The 19,839-nt window shown below is 43.7% G+C and overlaps 1 protein-coding gene across 1 annotated transcript in view; it reads left to right on the forward strand.

Moving 5' to 3' along the window:
• The window catches only part of BRCA1 (BRCA1 DNA repair associated), a 94,945-nt gene that overhangs the window by 47,767 nt on the left and 27,339 nt on the right, over positions 1 to 19,839 (forward strand). Inside the window, exons 7-10 of the mRNA XM_032237898.1 lie at positions 454 to 562; positions 3,568 to 3,616; positions 4,353 to 4,477; positions 10,816 to 13,707. Coding sequence (XP_032093789.1) covers positions 454 to 562; positions 3,568 to 3,616; positions 4,353 to 4,477; positions 10,816 to 13,707 — 3,175 coding nt within the window. The remainder of the gene's footprint in view (positions 1 to 453; positions 563 to 3,567; positions 3,617 to 4,352; positions 4,478 to 10,815; positions 13,708 to 19,839) is intronic.

The raw sequence follows: 19,839 nt of genomic DNA on the forward strand, positions 1-19,839 counted from the left end.
TGGAGAGTTGCAGGTGAGTGCTGGAGGGTCAGAAGACGCACTCCAACATTGCCCCAACACATGTTTCCAGTGTGTGCTTCTCTGTCCCAAAGTAGGATTGAGTGGGGGGGAAGAGGGAGGGAAGGAGGGAAGGAGAAACCTGGCTGGCTTTCCTTTGGTTGGGGCATGGGGAAGATCCAATACCCCCTCCATGGCCTGCCCGCTGTTCTTGCAGCGCTTTGCACAGCAAAAGCGTGCTTCACAATGGGGGAGACTGGATTCCCTCCTCCTCCTGGACCCCCCCTCTCTACCTCCCCCCTCCCTCCCTTCATTTTGCTACAGATAAATTGAGAAGTTCTGCAAATACCAAAGATACATATTTTAAAAACTTCTATAGTGCAATTGGGCAGTGCAGGGTCTTAAAAGAACAATATTTTAATAATATTCTTTAATAATGTTTTGTTTTCTTGGCAGGGTGACAACTGCATCTTGCCACAGTGCAATGGAAATGAAACAAGATATTCTCTCAGAAAGAAAAAAAACTCTAGTAAAACTGTGGTTTTGGAAATCAATGAGGAGCACAGTAAGTACTGGTAATACAGGTAGTCCTCACTAGTTCGCTTAGTGACCATTCAAAGTTATAATGGCACTGAAAAAAGTGACTTGTGACCATTGCACATCCCTATGGTAATGTGATTTACATGCAGATACTTAACAACAGGCATATATGATCTTTCCCAATCTTCTGACAAGCAGTCAATGGGGAGATCAGATTCACTTAACAACTGCATTATTAATTGAACAACTGCAGTGGTTCACCTAACATCTGTCAAGAAAAGTCATAAATTGTGGCAAAACTGAAGTAACAGATTTCTAACAGCAACATAAATTTTGTGCTCAGTTGTGATCATAAGTTGAGGACTGCTTGTAAAAATGCTTTTATTCTGTGTAGGTTAATTTTAAGGCACCATGACCTTTGATTTTCTTAAATCTTCCTGTTTTATTTCCTTCTTTTTTCTAGTATTTTTCTAATAATATTATGATGCAATTGATAATGCTAATAAGAACATTATTAGTGTTCCACCTCGCCAAAGCTACTGGCAAGATAAAGTTTGTGAGGGAGTGGGCTGCTCTCTCAGAATAATGGCTAGCACCTGTGCTGCTTTCTGTCCTGTCTCTTTTAAGTTTTTTCCCAGCCAGCATAGCATCATTGGCTTTGATAAGAAACAGTTGCCTGTGGTGATAGTGCCTCTGAGGAAAAGAAGTTCATGCAAAGCAGGTACAAATAGTTACAAAGAGTAGGACTCATAAGTAGTAGTAGTTGGAAGAGGAGGAGTGAGTAGTAGTGGGGGAGAATGGCGTAGGGATGAGTAGGGAGTAATAGCAATGAATGCTTGTTTGTGTGAGGTGTCTAGGGAGCTATGTGGTTGTTGACTATTGAGTTTGGATCCCATTATATTGAGAATGGTTTAAAAAAATCAATGACAAACATCCCAGAGAGGTTTTTCCGAAAGGCAAATGGATTTCCTGAGTTTTTTCCCCCTTGGAAATGTTTTCAGTTCAGTTCAGTTCAGTTCCTTTATTTGTATGTCGCCCTTTTCCCTGAGGGGACTCAGGGCGGCTCACAAGTCAGGGGAGGGAAGGACAAACAAGTCATGAACAAAATACAATACATTGTTAAAAGATAACACAACAGTCATACCATTCGGGTGGGGGTTAGGTCCTTAGCCCCAGGCCTGCTGGGATAGCCAGATTTTAAGGGCAGTGCGGAAGGTCTGGAGGGTGGTGAGGGTACGAATCTCCACGGGGAGTTCGTTCCAGAGGGTCGGAGCAGCCACCGAGAAGGCCCTCCTCCGGGTAGTTGCCAGATGACATTGGCTCGTTGATGGAATTCGGAGGAGGCCTAATCTATGCGATCTGATCGGTCTGGTGGAGGTAATTGGCAGTAGGCGGTCTCTCAAGTACCCAGACCCAATACCATGAAGGGCTTTGTAGGTGATAAGTAGCACCTTGAAGCGCACCCGGAGAGCAACAGGAAGCCAGTGCAGCTCGCGGAGGATAGATGTTACGTGGGTGAAACGAGGTGCACCCACAATCACTCGCGCGGCCGCATTCTGAGCCAACTGAAGTCGCCGGATACTCTTCAAGGGCAGCCCCATGTAGAGCACATTGCAGTACTCCAGCCTAGAGGTCACAAGGGCACGAGTGACTGTTGTGAGGGCCTCCCGGTTCAGGTAGGGGCGCAACTGGCGCACCAGACGAATCTGGGCAAATGCCCCCCTGGTCACAGCTGACAAGTGATGCTCGAAAGTCAGCTGTGGATCCAGGAGGACTCCCAAGTTGCGGACCCTATCTGAGGGGCGTATAATTTGACCCCCCAGCCTGAGAGATGGAGCACTGGTCCAATTAGTGGGAGGGAAGCACAACAGCCACTCGGTCTTATCTGGATTGAGTACAAGCTTGTTAACCCCCATCCAGTCTCTAATGGCCTCAAGACCCTGGCACATCACGTCCATCGCTTCATTGAGTTGGCACGGGGCGGACAGATACAGCTGTGTATCATCCGCATATTGATGGTATTTTATCCCGTGCCGTCGAATGATCTTGCCCAGCGGTTTCATGTAGATATTAAAAAGAAGGGGGGACAGGACCGAACCCTGCGGCACCCCATACGTTAGGGGCCTAGGGGTCGATCTCTGCCCTCCGACTAACACCGACTGCGACCTGTCCGAGAGGTAAGAGGAGAACCACCGTAGAACAGTGCCTCCCACCCCCACCTCCCGCAGTCGTCGCAGAAGGATACCATGGTCGATGGTATCGAAAGCTGCCGAGAGGTCAAGGAGTACCAGGATGGAGGCGTGGCCTCCATCCCTGGCTCTCCAGAGATCATCGGTCATCCAGCTTCTCATCCAAGAAGCTTCTTGATTGAATGATGGAGAATGGAAGAATTTATGGAAGGATCTGAGTGCAAAGAACATAAATCGTTCCATTTTTCACTACTCACTCAGAACTGAAGAAATTTCTTGGATGAGAAGAGAAACGTTTTCAAGGAGGGAAAAACAAAGTCCAGTTTTCTTTTGGAAAAGTACCTTTGGAACAGCTACAATGGGGATGATTGATAATCTCCAATAAACAACCTGTAACATAACTGAACTGGGATTTATAAGTCTTTGTTATATTGAAGTCCAGTATGAGAGCCATTACAGCTGCCAGTTATCTTGATCTGTCTCTTACTCTATTATAAGGGTCCGTTACCTCTTCTATTTACCTATCCCTTAATTTACTCTGTGAAGTTGCCTGATTTCCCTACTCCAGCATTACCACCAATTGTTCCACTCATATGTTGGGATTTCAACTCCTATGGTCATTGGGGTTAGAGGTGATATGGTCCCAAATCAGTTGACGAACAAGTTGAGGATGGTTGGTATAGTCCATATCCTACTGAAATTTCTTTCCTCTGAAAAGGAATGTTTAACAAAAAAACCCATTAGCCTCTGAAAAAAGTGGCTGTGATTCTGCTTGCTTGAAAACATTGTTATTTGAATCCTTTCTGCGAAATGTGTTAATTGTAAACTTTGCTCATCTAAGGATCAGTTTCATCTGAAGATATTTTTAAAGAAGAGAACATAGTCAGCTGGTAAGTTAATGTTCACTGGAGTTTGCATATTAATTGCATAGAAATGCTATTAAATACTCGATAGAATGCCTATTAAGGACATATCATATTCTTTATATCATGAAAAGACAATTTCTGAACAAGAGGCAGTGGCTTTTTCTGTGACAAAAACTTCTGAGAACATGTATTTTTTTTCACTTAGCCTTTCTAGGAATTTTATAAACACATGGGAAAGGACATAACAATATGATTATATTGCTTAGGAGGTTTGCTTGAACATAAAGGACATTGACTGTTGATCCCACTGGGTAATATTGGATTAATGCTAAGCTTTACTAAATCTGGACACAATTTACTAGTTCGACATTTATCTACATTTTCTAAACGTGCCAAAGGAATTTGGATATTATTGGCAAAGTCCAGTTATTTAGGAGATGTCATTTGCTTTTTACTTTTTCACTTGTGATCTTTCTGAAACAACATGAAAGAATTAGAATATGATTAAATAGTATACAGTAGAAACATACAAAGTGTTTATTCATTTTTCTGAAGGAGAAGAGAGGCAGGCTGATAGAACTTCTAACCCAATAAGGGCTGGTGGGAGGTCCTCTTTTCCTAGTCACAAAATATGGAAGTGCCATCAATATCTTACCTGGTATTTAGGTTTTTTTTAAAATATAGGATTCATGGTTAAGTATAACTTTATGAACTTGTCAGACCTTTAATTTCTAGAATTTTTGTTCATTCTTTTCTACAGCATGGATTTTGAAAGTCCTTCCTCATCTCAAGTTGGCAATGACTGTACTATGAATCGAAGCCAAAACTCTTGCCACATAGAGCATCCTGAAACAGTTGCCACACATGAACCATCCTTAAATATAGGTGAGAGTGTTTCCCCATATATGGTATTGGTTTATGGGTGGGATACTATAGGAGTCAAAGTAATACACAATAGTTAGCTAAGTTGCATTTTTATAGGGGGGGGGGCATTTTTTATGGTATGCAAAAGCAGTATGTGGGGGGGTTGACCTTGGGTATGCAAATCAGTTTATTCCTGATTCAAATTTTTTACTACAGGTTCTGTAGGCGTGGCTAGATGGCCATGTGACTAATGGTGTGACTAGACGGCCATGTGACTAGGTGGTCATGTGACTGGGTGGGTGTGGCTAGGTGGTTACAATCCTAGTTCCCCCTACGAGGATTCCCCCATCTGGACCTTTTGCAATCCCCTAAAGGGTCAAAGGAAACCAGATTCCATACAGCTCTCAACCCTTAAAGCAAACCAAATACAAGTGGTTCTCGTTTAATGGCCGGTTGCGTAGCAAGTGGTCTAATTTACGACTGACATCCCCAGCGTTTTGGAGTTTTGACAGCCATGCACATACATACAGACACACACGACCAGTTACAACATGCCACACAATCAGGTGACTGAGGTTTTCTATGTTTTTTGCCAGTTCCAACAATTTTAACAACCACAGTGTTCGCTTAATGACCACAAGGTTCACTGAACGATCACAGTGATTGCCTAACTCAGGGTCAGCAAGTTTGAACACTCAAAGAGCCATTTTTCTATTTTCTTTTAAACAGATATCTCTCTGTCTCTCTCTTTTCTCCCCACCTCCCCCACTCTCTTTCTCATCTCCTCTCTCTCTCTGTGAATGTGTGTGTGTCCATCTGTGTCTCTTGTCTCTCTCTTTCCCTCCTCTCTCTCCCTCTCCCCTTCTCTGTGTCTCTTGTCTCTCTCTTTCTTTTCCTCCCTCCCACTCTGTGTCTCTTGTCTTACTTCTCTCCATTTCTCTCTTTTCCTCCCTCTCTCATTCTCTCTGTCTGTCCAGGGAGGGAGGGAGGACCTCTGAACTGATGCTAGGTGGTGGGAATCTGATATCCAGAGGCCAACTAGCCATCTACAAAACCAGATGGGGGCAATCCTGCAGTCTCCCCAAAAATAACACAACTGTTGTTGCTTACGAGCACTTCTGGTGAGGAAGAAAAGCACAGTGGGAAGAGGTTTGGTGGGTGTCAGAGGGGTGGTGAGTGCTTCGCGGCTCCTAAAGGGGTGTTGATCCTCCCTGCTCACAACATCTTCTCCTGAGGGCATAACTGGCAGCCGCTTCCTGTGGTTCCAGGGGTCTGTGCTCTTCCTGCTGCTGCTTGGCCTCCTCGATGCACAGAGACAGGAGGTGGCAGTTTCGCTGCTGCCTGCGAGCTACAGATGACAAGTAGCCAAGTGAATAAGCCAGCGACCTGCCGGCTGCCTCTAATCTGCAGTTTACTCGTGAGCACCACTGGCCTTTCTCTCTGCCTCCTGCCAATGGTGTCATGAGTAAACTGCAGCTAGGAAACTCAAATACGACTGGGAATGAACATTTGTGTGGTAGCCGCTGGCTGGAGCTACTAGCCAGGTGGCCAGACTAGGTGCCTGAAGAACCCCATCCCGTCACTGGGAGTCCAGGCAACTCGGCAATTGGCTCCTTGAGAGACAGAGTTTGAAGGGAGCTGATCTACTGCTGGCTACAACAATGTTCATTCTCACCCATATTTGAGACTCCTAGCTAGGGTTGACTTCAGCAGCTTCTCTCTTCCGGAATGCTTCCTGGATGCGGCTTACAGCTCTGAGCTCAAAGCAGCAGGAGGTGTGGGCTGCCTTGGCACCACCGGCTTTGGGCTCTTAGCAGTTCACAGAGGATGCACTCAAATTGGCGCCAAGACCAGGGCCTCAGGGGGACATGGGCAAAGATTTTTATGGCTTTCTTTCTGCCTGGCAGAAGCAGATATGGGTGGGAGGCCCAAGAGCACACACAGCACCCCAACGCAGTACTCTTCCGAGGGCTGCCCACCCACCCCTTCTCCACCTTGCTAGTCCGGCTGATGATCTCCCACATGCTCCTCTCAGACACCAGTCCAGCTCTGGTGCCGCGATCTCCCACATGTTTTCCTTGCAGGCCCGGCCAGCTTGGAAAAACACACAGAAAAGGCTCCGGTGCTGTGATCTCCCACGTGCTCCCCTTGCAGTCTAGGCCGGCTTAGGGAAACACACAGGAAGGGCTCCAGTGCCATAATCTCCTACATGCTCCCCTCGCAGGCCACGTCAGTTTGGGGAAACACAGAAGGGGCTCTGGTGCTGCGATCTTCCGCGCACTCCCCTCTCTCCCTGCGTGTATTGGTCTCTGCGCCGTCAGTATCACCCTCTGCCAGCTCATTCTCACTTGCCGGCCTGTGCCCCTCGGCCTTAGCTATGCGAGCAGCAGATAGCAGAAGTATGCAGAAATGTGGCTAGATTCTACAAGTAGTGGTTGGGTAGGATGGGCGGGGCTACCCAGAATTTTTACTACTGTTTCATCTGAACCGGCTGAATCTCACCACTGACCATGACAGAGAATAATACCGTGTTTCCCTGGAAATAAGACAGGGTCTTATTTTCTTTTGACCCCCGAAATAAGGGCTTGGCCTTATTTTTTTTGGGGGGGGGTTCTTATTATTTTTCAGGTGCAAGAGGCAGCAAGCCCACTAGCCTCACCCTCTCCGTCCCATCACCTGCTTGCCTGCGGCCACAATAATCCAAATTCTCTTTGTTACCTGGCCTTCACCTGCCCTGCTTGCTGGCCTTGCTGCTGGCTGGCCGCCGAACAGCTGACTGTGTTGCTCTGGCCTCGCAGGAGCTCTTTACCTTCCTAGCAGAATTGCTTCTCTATGAGGCCTCTCAGGAGATACAGTGTGCAAACAAAATAAAGCGTCATGAGTCCAGGCATCTTTTCCATTTGTTCCCCATTCTTGTCTCGCTTCTTTTCCCTCCCTGGGAACTGTGCAGGGAAATCTGCCAGAGCCCAGAATTTTATGACAGAAAAGAGAGGAGAGGGGGATTTCAAAAGCCCTATAGAAAAAGAGCAAAGCTCTTCTATTCGCCATCCGAAGCGGATACCGAGGCCAACCCTGTAGGATGCGATCTGCTCCTTCATGCAAAATCTCATAGTGGAAGGACGGAAGGAAGAGATAGAGAGTGAAATATCAAACCTCTGTGTGTGAGACAGAGAGAGCACACTGCCACCAACCCTGGTCTTGTCCTGCTCTACATGCAGGACAAGAAAATAGTCTGTGTGACTATGGTAAGAAAAAAAAATACCAGAAAATACCTTCAAACTTCTCGCAAAAAAAAAAAAAAATCTTGCAAAGTTGGAAGTAGTCCCACAAACTACTTTTCTTGCCCTGCACATGGCAGTGGAGAAAGGAGCAGGAAAGCAAGTTAGTGGAGGGATGTGGCTGCCTTGAGTGGGATGGGGAGTTAGATCTCTCTCTCTCTCTCTCTCCCTCCCTCCCTCCCTCCCCCCCCACACATTGTCCTTTCCTTGGGAGCTCTGCACAGATGCGAGGATTGCAAAGCTGAAGGCTTCACTTAGCGTATTTTGGGGATGTGCGTGTGTGCTGAGATCCCAAGAAAAGAACAGTGACCAGGAAAGGGGGGGGGGGATTTTTTCCTCTTATCCTGTTGCTGAGCTTCAGAACAGGGTGAGAGGAAGGAAAATCCCCCCTCTTCATTTTCAAGCCATTTGCAAAAACGCCCCATTTCAAGCCTTCAGCATATTCCAGGATTGCAGCATTGAAGGCTCAGAAAGGGGCGTTTTTGCAAACGGCTTGAAAATGGAGAGTGGGGATTTTGTCTCTTATCATGTTCTCATTCTGTACTGACCTTCAAAACAGGGTGAGAGGCAGGAATATCCCCTCCACATTTTCAAGCCATTTGCAAAAATGCCCCATTTCGAGCCTTCAATGTGAATATGCAGGTGAGAAGCGACCTCCTGTAGGCATGGAAATCTATACACCTGGGACATTGGAAGAAGCCCTGGGAGGAGACGCCGCTGCTGAAGTGCAGGAAATTCCCCCCCCCCTCACCTGCAGATCATCCTTTCAAAGATGAGTTTCACCAGGACGAGGAAATGGCTGAAGGCGACGTTTGTGCCGCCTTCATCCTGGTGAAACTCCTCTTTGAAAGGACAATCTGCAGGTGGGGGGAAGATTTCCTGCACATTGGCAGCAGCGTCTCCTCCAATATCTCAGGTGTATGGATTTCCATGCCTTCCTTTCCTGTTCCGTGGACGGAATTGCCTGCTGTAACTTGTTAGGTAAGGAGGGGTGAGGCAGGTGGGTTGTGTTGCTTGGCTTCCGGCTTCTTTTGCAGCCACAATTGGCTGCAAAAGTGACTGAACTTGCTGGAGGCAGAGGCCTGAGCGGCACCCATGAATCAGCTGTTTTGTGAATGGAGTGGCTCAGCTGATGGAGTGGCTCAGCTGATCCGATTAAGGGGCCGAGAAGAAGCCCTGAAGTGACCAGGGAAGGAAAGGACTATCTCCTGTTCTGGCTGCACCCACCCCTTCACTAGGGATTATTTTCGGGAGAGGGCATTTTGCCCACCCAAAAATCTGGCATGGCCTTATTTTCAGGACATGTCATATTTTTTGGGAAACTTGGTAACATTGGATTTAATGATCACAAATCTGCCTTTAAATTAGAATCACTCTTTTAGTCACAATAATTTGTCATTCTTAATCCTTGCACCCATTGCTTGCTTCTTAATTGTTTGTCCACTGTTAATTCCTGCTCATCATGGTGAGATGTTTCTATTTTTTTTCCTTTTGGGCTTTTAGACAGATGGCCAATTTGTTTATTTTAGGCTTCCAGGAATTCCCTAGCAGATTTGGAGTTGGCTTGCTATAGGACCATGATGGGGAACCTATGGCATGCGTGCCACAGGTGGCAGGTGGAGCCCTGTCTGCGGGCATGCGAGCCATTCCCCAGCATGTGTGCCTCCCGACTGCCAGCTGATTTTGGGGTTTACCCTGCAGGCGGGAGACGCATACACATACCTTTCTCCTCACTTTCTGCAGCCCGTGCCTTCCAAATCTCCAGAGATTCCCCCCCCCCCCAGCACTGTTTTAATTTGTGAGGCTTTTTTCCCCTCAGCGCTGTTTTGAGAAGCCTTCCTTCTCAAAACAGCCCTTATAAGGGGGAAATCCCCCCTTTGCAAAACAGTGCTGAGAGTGGGGAAAGGGAGGCTTTCCCTCCCTTTCAGCGCTGTTTTGGGATGGGAGGTTTTTTCCCCTTCCCCAGTGTTGTTTCGGGATGGGAGGCTTTCCCTCCCCCCCAACTCTGTTTTGGGATGTGAGGCCAGAAGGGAAGGGATGTGGCGCACGCTTCCGCATGGTAGGAACAGGGTCACACGTGCATGCGCATGAATTGTGGAGTGCGGGGGGTATCACACATGGATGTGCAGGGGATGGGGCACATGGGAGGGCCATTGCATTATGGGTGTGGGCACATGAGTGCATGCTTTCGGCACCCAAGGAAAAAAGGTTAGTCATCACTGCTATAGGATGCTCAGTTTCTCAATTGAAATTATGGTTAAGTCTGTCCTTGTGTTGTGAAATTAAATGCTAGTTGGTGTCATATATTTTCTAACTGCCAGAATAGCTACTTTTTACACTGTATGTTGTATATTAGGGGTCCCCATCCCTGTGGCCTCAGAACCAGGCTGCAGAAACTGCATTGGTGCAAATGGTGGGTGCGTGTGTGCCCACTGCTTGCACTAATGGAGTTGCTCACTTGCTGCTCATGCGGAACCATCCCCTCTTCCCTCCCGGTCCGCAAAGCCAGAAAGGTTGGAGGCTGCTGTTGTAGATGACTCATGGCATCATTGTAGTACACAGATTTAACCATATGAAACTGAATCCTACATCGAGTCAAGGCCAAAACTGCTAGAGAATTCCTAGAAGTTGGCATTTAGATAAATTGGCCATTAATAGGCACATAGTGATAAACAATTTCTACTTTCCATTCAAAAGAGAATCAAAAGCCAAAAAGGAAACAAAAAGGAAACAAAAAGACCAAAACAGTTTCTCACCAGCAAGCAAGCAATAGCCACGTGAGCAAAGATTAGTATTACACCGACTGCTTAGCACTTGATGATGTTATCTACTTTGGTAATAAAACATCTGCAAGAAAACAATCAGGTTCAAAGAGCATCAAAGGCCCTATAGATCAATCTTGAGCTACAGGTATCTTCTATTGGTATGAATGGTGTTTTTGGAATGAGAGAGACCAAGTATTTTTTGTGTCACACATAATAATGAATCAAAAAGCAGAAAAGGATGAGATGAGCGTGAGTGATAAATTGATTGCACAAGCTGCCTCTAATTTGTTGACATTTTATTATTATTATTTTTTAGATATATGTGGAGCCTTAGAAGGGAGAAAACTAGGAAGCCAAGATGATACCCAAACTGTCAATGAAAACTTAGAAATTTTTGAGGAAAATGTGACTGTCAAACAGCAACAAGATGTATCTTTTCTAGATTCCTGCATGGAACAACCTGGTTTTAGTTACCTACAGGATGATAGATCTTCTTCTTTCTGCAGGACGACACAAGTACAATTGGTTGGTGAAGCCATGCATATGAATACAAATGAACAGATAGATAATGGCGAAAAAACTCTCATTGACCAATCTGCTGGAAATTTATCAGTTGTATGCGGAAATAAGGAATGCCAATTACAGTCCCAGACTATGCCTGGTGTCTGTCTGAGTAAAAGTTCTGGGGAGGAAATGATACAGGAGATTAATGAAGTCAATGAGTGGGTTTCTAAAAGCAAGGAGATCCTTTCTTCTAATTCACTGGTGAATGGTTGCAGTGAAGAGCGTCTTCAGGATTCAGATTCCTCGGATTCTCAGATCTCTCAACCACTGAGAAAGGTAGCCACTCAAAAGAGAATATTCGATCTGAATGATTTCGTTAAAAGACAGGATGGAAAAGCAAGTGACAAGGAATTAGTTAGAAAGAGAGAAGACCCTGTTGTGGAAAATAGTGATCAAACCTTTGGTGGTGTTAAAAAATCCCCAGCAGAACCATCAGAAGCTGCTTTTTTAAAAGTAGCCTGTGTTGAGGAAGCAGTGTCCATCTTGAAAGGAGATGGAGATAAACAACCTCAGAATGAATGCCACGTGTTACCAGAATTGAACCTAACAAAAATGAAAAACAAAAGTTATTTGAACAAGAGAAGTAAAGAATTAATCAAACCACTTGGTAAACTGCAGGTGTTGAATAAAAGCCCTATGCTATCTGAGGAGACCAAGGAAGAGCTGGATATTAAGGAGCTGAGAAAAATGAGTCAAAACCAGAAGCGAGTCAAATGGAACAAGGAGATTCAATTATTCACAAAAGAAGCCAGGAGACAAAGTGTACCAACTAAGAGAAAAATAAATGTGAATGAGAGAGAACTAAAACAATCTATTTCTCTTTCAGAAACAATGCCATCTTCCTCTGTAACAGAAGATGACTTCTGTATCCTGCAGGAAAATCCAAAGAAAGTAAAGTTTTATTCAGATATCAGCATGATTGATAAGCTGAACCTATGTAATCTAGACATGGCGTATGCTAACCATGAAAAGTTTCCTCATGTGATTGGGACTTTAAAAGACATTCTGAATACTAAAGGAACTGCAGAGAGCCACAATGCAGATTCCCAAGACAGGAACTCACACTTGCAGTTTCATCTTGGAAAGGTAGAACAAGCAGTTTCTAAGAATAAACAGGTCATGATGAATCAACTTGAAAAATATGCAATTTGTTCTGAAATAATACAGTGTGATAAAATTTGCACAGATAATTGCAAGTCTCCTGAAATCAACAATAAAGCTAAAGGGAATTGTGAATTGAATCTGGAAACTGAAGAGAGTGAACTAGATCCAGGCTTCATGCAGAATATATTTAGCTGCTGCAAACGCCTGTCATTCTTGTTATGTCCAAGTCAAGTAAAGGAATTGGCTGTGAGTAATAAATATTTGCAAGGGCTAAGCCCTGACAAAAGGGATAAAGATGGAACACATGAAGAGAAATGTGATGTTTCTTGTCACATGAATAAAAGTACCTCTATCCAAACACCAACATTTTCTATATCCAGTTTTTCTGAACATAAAAATGAATACCCTCAGTTTGCCTTGAAAGTTCCATTTCCTGATTGTCCATCAATATCTCTACAATCAGTTACCAGAAATGAAGAAGATGGATGTCAACCAGAAAGTAAAAAGACAGTGGATGAACAGAGACAATCTCCAGGGTTAGAGAAAATTACTGAAAGTCCAGATGATTGCATTAGAAGTTTGAATGTCTGGAAAAATAGCAATTTGCACGACACAAGTTTCAGCCAAATTAATAGTAGTTCTGGTTCAGTCCACTTCCAAGAAGCAAAATCCCAAGATATTGAAAACAAAAAAATGGAACTGAATTCTCAGATAGAATTAATGCAGCAACATTATTTAAATTCTGTGCCATTGTTACTTGAATTCATCAATGCTGGAAAAAAGAACCCCATGAAAGAAAAGCAACTAAACAGTCACACAGAAAAAGCTGTTGCTGTTTCTAGCACCGGTGGGATTAAGAGTGCGATTCCCCAACTGAATTTAGAATGTTCTGCGAAAGAGCATCAACATTTTGAACTGCTGTCAGAGACACCAGACAACGTTTTGGACCCAGCTACCAGAAGTAAAAAGGGTTCACCAAACCTTTGGGAAACAAATGACATCTTGGCCATGTCTGCTAAAACAGACAAGCAAATTACTAAAGGAACAGATCTGGATAGTAAAAACAAATGCAGTCCCACGTTGAAGAGTCAGGACTTTGTTTTGACTTACCAGAAATTGCTACAGAAGCTGCCATTCTCAGAAGATGATTCCAGTGAAGATGAAAAGCTTCCTTGTTCTCAGGAACGAATAAATATGCAAAGCACACAGTCACATCCAGTAAAAGAGAAGAAGATACCAGTAGAGATGCTAGCATCAGAGAGCAATAGCAGAAGTTGTTTCAAACACAAAAAAGAGGATGTCTGCCAAAGCCAAGAATCAGAATTCTCTCTGAATTTATTTTCTTCTCAGTCAAATGTATCTGTGGTTTCTGGCAAAGCTTGTAATTCAAAGGATTTATTCCCATTCTCTAATTCCAAAGAGAAATTGCCCAGTCTCAGTGGGAATAACGAAGACATTTCACCTAGTGATAAAGTCTCTATAGATGCTGAGCAACTAAAATGTGGACAAGAAGAATATGCACATTCAGAATCCAATTTAGGTACAAAATTGCCATTACAAGTATTGCCTAGAATTATTTTATCTTTAAATACCCTTCTGCAATTTTGAATATACCTTTCTAGCTCCAATGAGAGAAAATATTCATCTTGATGGTTTTTTATAAATTAATCCAAGGATTTTCAAACTTTACTAACTGTGAGTTCCTTACAAGTAACACATTAATTTGTTTTGCCCACCAAATAAAATCAAGGAAGATTGGAGCAAGTAATAAATTACTTTTATTTTGTTATTTGTATTACCGTATTGTTCGGTGTATAAGATGCACCCCCCCCAAGTGGATGGAAATGTCTGCATCTTATAGAGCAAATTGCCGAAGCCCTGCCCACCCATCAGCCCTCACCCACCAGCTTCTGTCTCCCAGCAATTTGCATTTTTGCAGCAAACAGCCTGTTCAGCTTCAGCACAGCCTGATTTAGTGCAAGCAGCTAATTGGTGATTGGATCTCCATGCCTCTGCAAACCCCATTTTCAGCCCATTTCTTGCCACCTGGAACAAGCCAAAAATGGGGCATGCGGAGGCCAAAAATGGGGTGCAGGGAGTGTTGATAGACGGCAGTAGTGATGGGACGCAATGACGATCCACATATCCTGGAACAGCTGATAGGCGATATCATCAATGGTGGGTTTCCACATTTTTGGCTACCAGTTCACTCGCGCTTTTTCGTGTGCATGACTGGGAGTGTGGACAGAGCCTCCTGCTGCCCCTACTACCAATTCGCCTGATCCAGGCCGAACCAGGAGCAACCCACCTCTGGTATTCCAGAAGACAGATCCAATCACCAGTCAGTTGCTCGTGCTAAATCAGGCTGTGCTGAAACTGACCAGGCTGTTTGTTGCAAGGAGGCAAATTGCTGGGAGGCAGAGGCAGATTTTTTTTTCTTGTTTTCCTCCCCAAAAGCTAGGTGCGTCTTACAGTTCAGAACATATTATAGTCCGAAAAATACGGTAATTACATTTTATTTACATACAAAATGATGGTACTGTGAAATTTAAAAGTCAAGTTTAACCATCCATTTTTTTAATTGGAAGAATTAACTTTTATTTTTACCTTATTACTGAAATCTGGGTTTCATTTTTGAGACAATTCTCATTTCTTATCCATATTAATTTTTAATTAGCATTTGCTCTGTTAATAGCATTTAATCAGAATTTGCTCTTTCTATCAATAATTGTTAAATATTGTCTCAGAAATGGGATGCTGTAAATATACTTATTCATTTTGCACATAACAATAGCTGATGCATCAGTTGAAATTCCTAAAAAATTGTCAAATTGTTCAAAGAACATGTAATTCATAATTTTTATTATAATTTTAATCAATTTCTAATGTTTATTTTGCTTATCTCCCAAAAGAATTGGTAACTATACTTTTTTTTCTCTATTGTTGTTTGTCATGCAATCAGCCTGATGTCCAGACTGTGTTTGGCATTCTTTATTCATCTTTTGAATTCTTCCAAGTGGCCTAGGTTAGACAGATATGGATGTTATAGGACTGTGATGGCAAACCTATGGTACGTGTGCCACAGATGGTACGTGGAGCCATTAGGGCACATGAGGCATTGACCTGTCAGCTCCCGAATACATTCGTGCGCTGGCCAGCTGACTTAGGCCTTCATTTAAGGCAGTTTTTTGCCCTCCGAAGGCTTCAAGGAGCACAAAAAACTGGCCCTATAGGCAAACCAGAAATTCAGGAACAGACCTCCAGTTTGCTCATAGAGCAGTTTTTCAGGAGGCTTCCCTGAAGGCTCCGGAAGCTGAAAAATGGCCCTACAGCAAAATCTGAAGTCTGTTCCCAAACTTCCAGTTTGCCCGTAGGGCCATGTTTTTGCGCTCCAGAGACTTCAGGGAAGCTCCTGAAGCCTCTGGAGGGCTTCCAGAGGGTTGGGGGAGGCTGTTTTCGCCTTCAACAGGCTCCTAGAAAGTCTCTGGAGCCTGGGAAGGGTGAAAAAAGTATGCCAAAAGCGAAGGGTTTGCGCTAGTCGTGCGCGCATATGCGTCGGGAGGGGGGTCACCAGTGCCTGCACACTGGGGTCGCACACATAGCATTATGGGTGTGGGCATGTCTGCGCATAACTCCTGCGCTCCCCCCGCTTTTGGCATGTGATCCAAAATAGGTTAACCATCACTGTTATAGGATGTTAGGATAGAAGCTGTTTCAAGTAAAACAATCCTGCAATTGACTGGTGGTGAATTTATCAATGCTGATAGTATTTAACTGGTGCTCCAGTTGTTTTGGGACGGCACCCAAGGCACCTAATACTAATGGAAGTGCATTTTTTCTTTTTAGATTTGCAAGTCTTTGTATTTTGTTATCTTCTCAAGTTCCTTTTCTTGTATTCTGTTTTCTCCGGGTACTGCCCTCTCCATCATCCAGACTTTTTTATCTGGTTAACAATTGTTAAGTTTGATGTATTATCTGATAGCTGCCTATCTGTTGGAATCCCAAAGGACTTGGTGGGAGTGGCCAAGACAATGTTATTACTTGATATTACTAATTACTAGATATTATTAATATTATTAGATCATTATTAATGCGTAGATAATTAATAATGTGTGGGTGGGCACACAAACACACACACACACACACACACACACAAACTATGACAGTGCCAGGAAAACACCAAAAAAAATAAGAACCCCCCCCCCCCCCCCAAAGACTGCCAATGAAACCAGGTTTTTTTTCCTAAGTCTAAACACAGAAAAGACAAAGACACTGGAATAAAAACCATCAAGGCAATGTGGAAAATTATAAAGGACAGGCGCTCACAGAACCATCAACCACCTCAGAATTACCTAAACAACGAGGGTGAAACACACTAAATCTGGCAAAGCTGCCTTGCAAGAAACCTGGCCTGCCCATAGAAAAACAGCCACTTTGAGACACATAAACCTGGTCTGAACACTTAAAAGCAACATATTGCATCACAAAGAAAACATTTGCAAAAAGGAATAACATTTCTTGTAGTAAATATATTTTATAAACAATTAAAAAATAAATTTCCCCAAAAAATAATTAAAAAAAAGATATTCTATAAATAAAAGAAATCCTTAAAAACCATTGTTAAGTATTACACCAGCAATAATTTACACTGTAACAATTTTAAATTATTGTACCAGCCAGAGTATACTATAACCATTAGTTCAATCCACTAGCAATAATTTACACTGTAACAATTTTAAGTTATTGTACCAGCCATAGTATACCGTAACCATTAATCCACCAGCAATAATTTACACTGTAACCATTTCAAACTATTCCACACACAATAACTTAAAATGAAACCATTAATAATATTCCATACACAATAAATTACAATAAAACTATTATAAAAAATTCTATGCACAATACATTTCAAAGTATTGAGTGTAGAATATTTTAAAATGGTTTATTTTAATTTATTTTGGATAGAATATTTTTTTAAATAGTCTAAGACAATTTAAAAAAAGATTCTATCCAAAATAAATTAAAGTAAACCATTCTAAAATATTCTACACTCAATACTTTTAAGTAAAACTATTTTAAAAATTCTGTGCATTAAATAAAATATTATTTTAAAATACATTAAAAAAATAAAAGAAAAAAAACGGGTCACTTACCAGCAGGCAGAATCAGCAGCACTCCGATGCAATGGATGGATCCTCGTCGCGATGGATGGAAGCAATAGGGAGCAGGCAGGCAGCAGGAACAGGTAGGACACTGGACCCTCAGACAAGGGTAGGGTCACTTAGCAGGTCGCCTGGCAGGCTTAGCCAGCTAGGCGAGGCTGGAGAGGGGGAGGCGGGGGGCTTCCCTTGCGAAAGGTAGGCCGCCTTTGCCACCAGGCCGTGGCTTTCGCGAGGGAAGGCCTCCAGGCCTTGCAAAAGCTAGGCCGCCGCCCCCCCCACCTGCCTTCGCGTAGCGTATGCGAGCCCGCAGCTTTCGCAAGGGAAGGCCTGGAGGCCTTCCCTTACGAAAGCTAGACCACCGCCTTCGGCCGCTACCACCACTACTGCCCCCCACCGGCCTTTGGCCGCGTAGTGTACGCGAGCCCAGAGGCCTTCCCTTGCGAAAGCTAGACCGCTCCCCCCCGCCTTCAGCCGCTACCGCCCCCACCCACCCAGCTTCGGCCGTGTGGCGTGCACCAACCTGCAGCTTTTGCGAGGGAAGGCCTTCCCTCGCGAATGCTGGGCTGCCGCCACCCGCCCGAAGCCTCCCGAGTCCCACCGCCGGGGCTTAGTTGCTTACCTGAGGGGGAAGCAGCAAGCTCCTGGAAGGCGAAGGCCGAAGGGAATTTTCAAATGGAGGTCAAGCGCGAAAAAAGCTTCACTTCGCCTCCAGCCCACTCACTGATTGGCTGGACTCCAGCCAATCAGTGAGCGGCAGGCTGGGCTTAGTGCGGACAGGCGGGGGAACGAGCTGCAGATGGGTGGGGGAGCAAACGAGCGAGCTGTGACGCACCGGCAAAAGGGCGCTTTGCAGCGACGGGCCAGGACTGGTACCGACGTTCCCATAAGTTAATTATTTCCGGTTCACCGACCAACCGGTACGCGTGAACAGGGGCTAACCGGGAGGAACCCACCCATGGATAACACCCAGAAACGTAAAACTGGTCACTTGCTCTACTTGGTCTCCATTGATAACCAAGGGCTGGATGGTCCAAATTACCAAAAGGTTCACTTTTTTTTCAATTTCTTTGCATAGGCAGCACTTAATGTCTGTTGCTGTTTTCTCAATATTAGTTTTGTATACCTTTGTTCTTAAGGGTTGATCTTTTGCAGCCAGAATTAGTTCCTTGCTCTCTTTCTTCATTTAGCCAGTTTTTAATCATTGACTAAAAACTGGCTAAAATGTGTTGTCTAAGAGCAGGAAAATTGAAGAAAGATGAAGGGACTAATCCTGACTGCTTTAATCATATTTGTTATTGTTGTTAATCTTCAATTTGATTTACCGTCTGGGACTGGTAAAATCTTAATAATTCAAGTCCTAACCAAAGACCTAAGAACAGTTAAGGTAACATCTGAGTATATAGGCAGTTCCAAGTAAGATAATCTTTTGCAAAGTCAGGAAATTCAGGATAAGTTCAAATTTTCAATGTATCCATTGATGGGATTCAGCCAATTTGCACTGGTTTTGGAGAACCATTATAGCTAATTTTTTGAGCAGTTCAGTGAACCAGCTGTTGGAAGAAACAGCCTTTTGTCCCGTCCACACACACACACACACACACTCATCCCGGTTACATAGTTAATCCTGTCAAGAAGTCAGGAAAGAGACATTCTGATATGAATCTTTGTGTTGTTTCTAGCCTAATCCTTAGCTTTTTTGCCCTGCTTAAGTATTTTCAGAAACTGCTTCTGCTTTTAAGCCTTGTTACATTGTAACAGCTAATGGTTCTTTGCAGTACACATAGTTTCTATAGCCTGAGCTTCTCCGGATGTATTATGTTGATATAAAATATGAAACATTTCAGATATAATAGAATTATTATTGGAGGATAATGGAATTCAGAATAAGGTTCTTGCTTCACTTATGTCACTCCTGGGCTACTAAGTAGGTGGACAAATAATCTATGTTTCTGCTTCATGTCAACCAGCTGGTAGTAAAATGTTAATGACTATTTTTTTTTAAAAAGTTAGAACTATCTCAAGTCAGTTTGGAATTTGGATGGCAGGTAACATTCAGCTCGGATTGTAATCTCCCTTCACATTCTATGTATCTATGTCAAGTTCACAGATAAGTCTAGCATCCCCCCTCCACCTCCAAAATCCAGCCTGTGTGTTTTACAACTATTGTAAAAGGCTGCAGCGGTATTGTTGGTTGACTAATAAAGAAGCATTGCAATACAGCTTTTTTAAGAAAGAGAAAACCATTATTGCCTCAAGCTTTAAATCCCAGAAGAACTTCCATTTCAATGTACTCTAAAGCTCAATATCAACAGAATGCAAAAGTACCGTATTTTCACCCATATAACCCGTGGGTTATATGCGTTTTTAACCTACCGCGCATGCCCCGTGGGGTATAAAAGTGGGCGGGGTATACAGAAAATATTTTACACAGATTAACTAAAGGGAGAGCTTGGGAGTTCGAGGAATTGGGAGGCAGCTTTACCTCGGCTCCCCGTTCTCCATCGGGG

This window comes from Thamnophis elegans, chromosome Z (assembly GCF_009769535.1).
Source record: "Thamnophis elegans isolate rThaEle1 chromosome Z, rThaEle1.pri, whole genome shotgun sequence".
Classification (NCBI taxonomy): domain Eukaryota; kingdom Metazoa; phylum Chordata; class Lepidosauria; order Squamata; family Colubridae; genus Thamnophis; species Thamnophis elegans.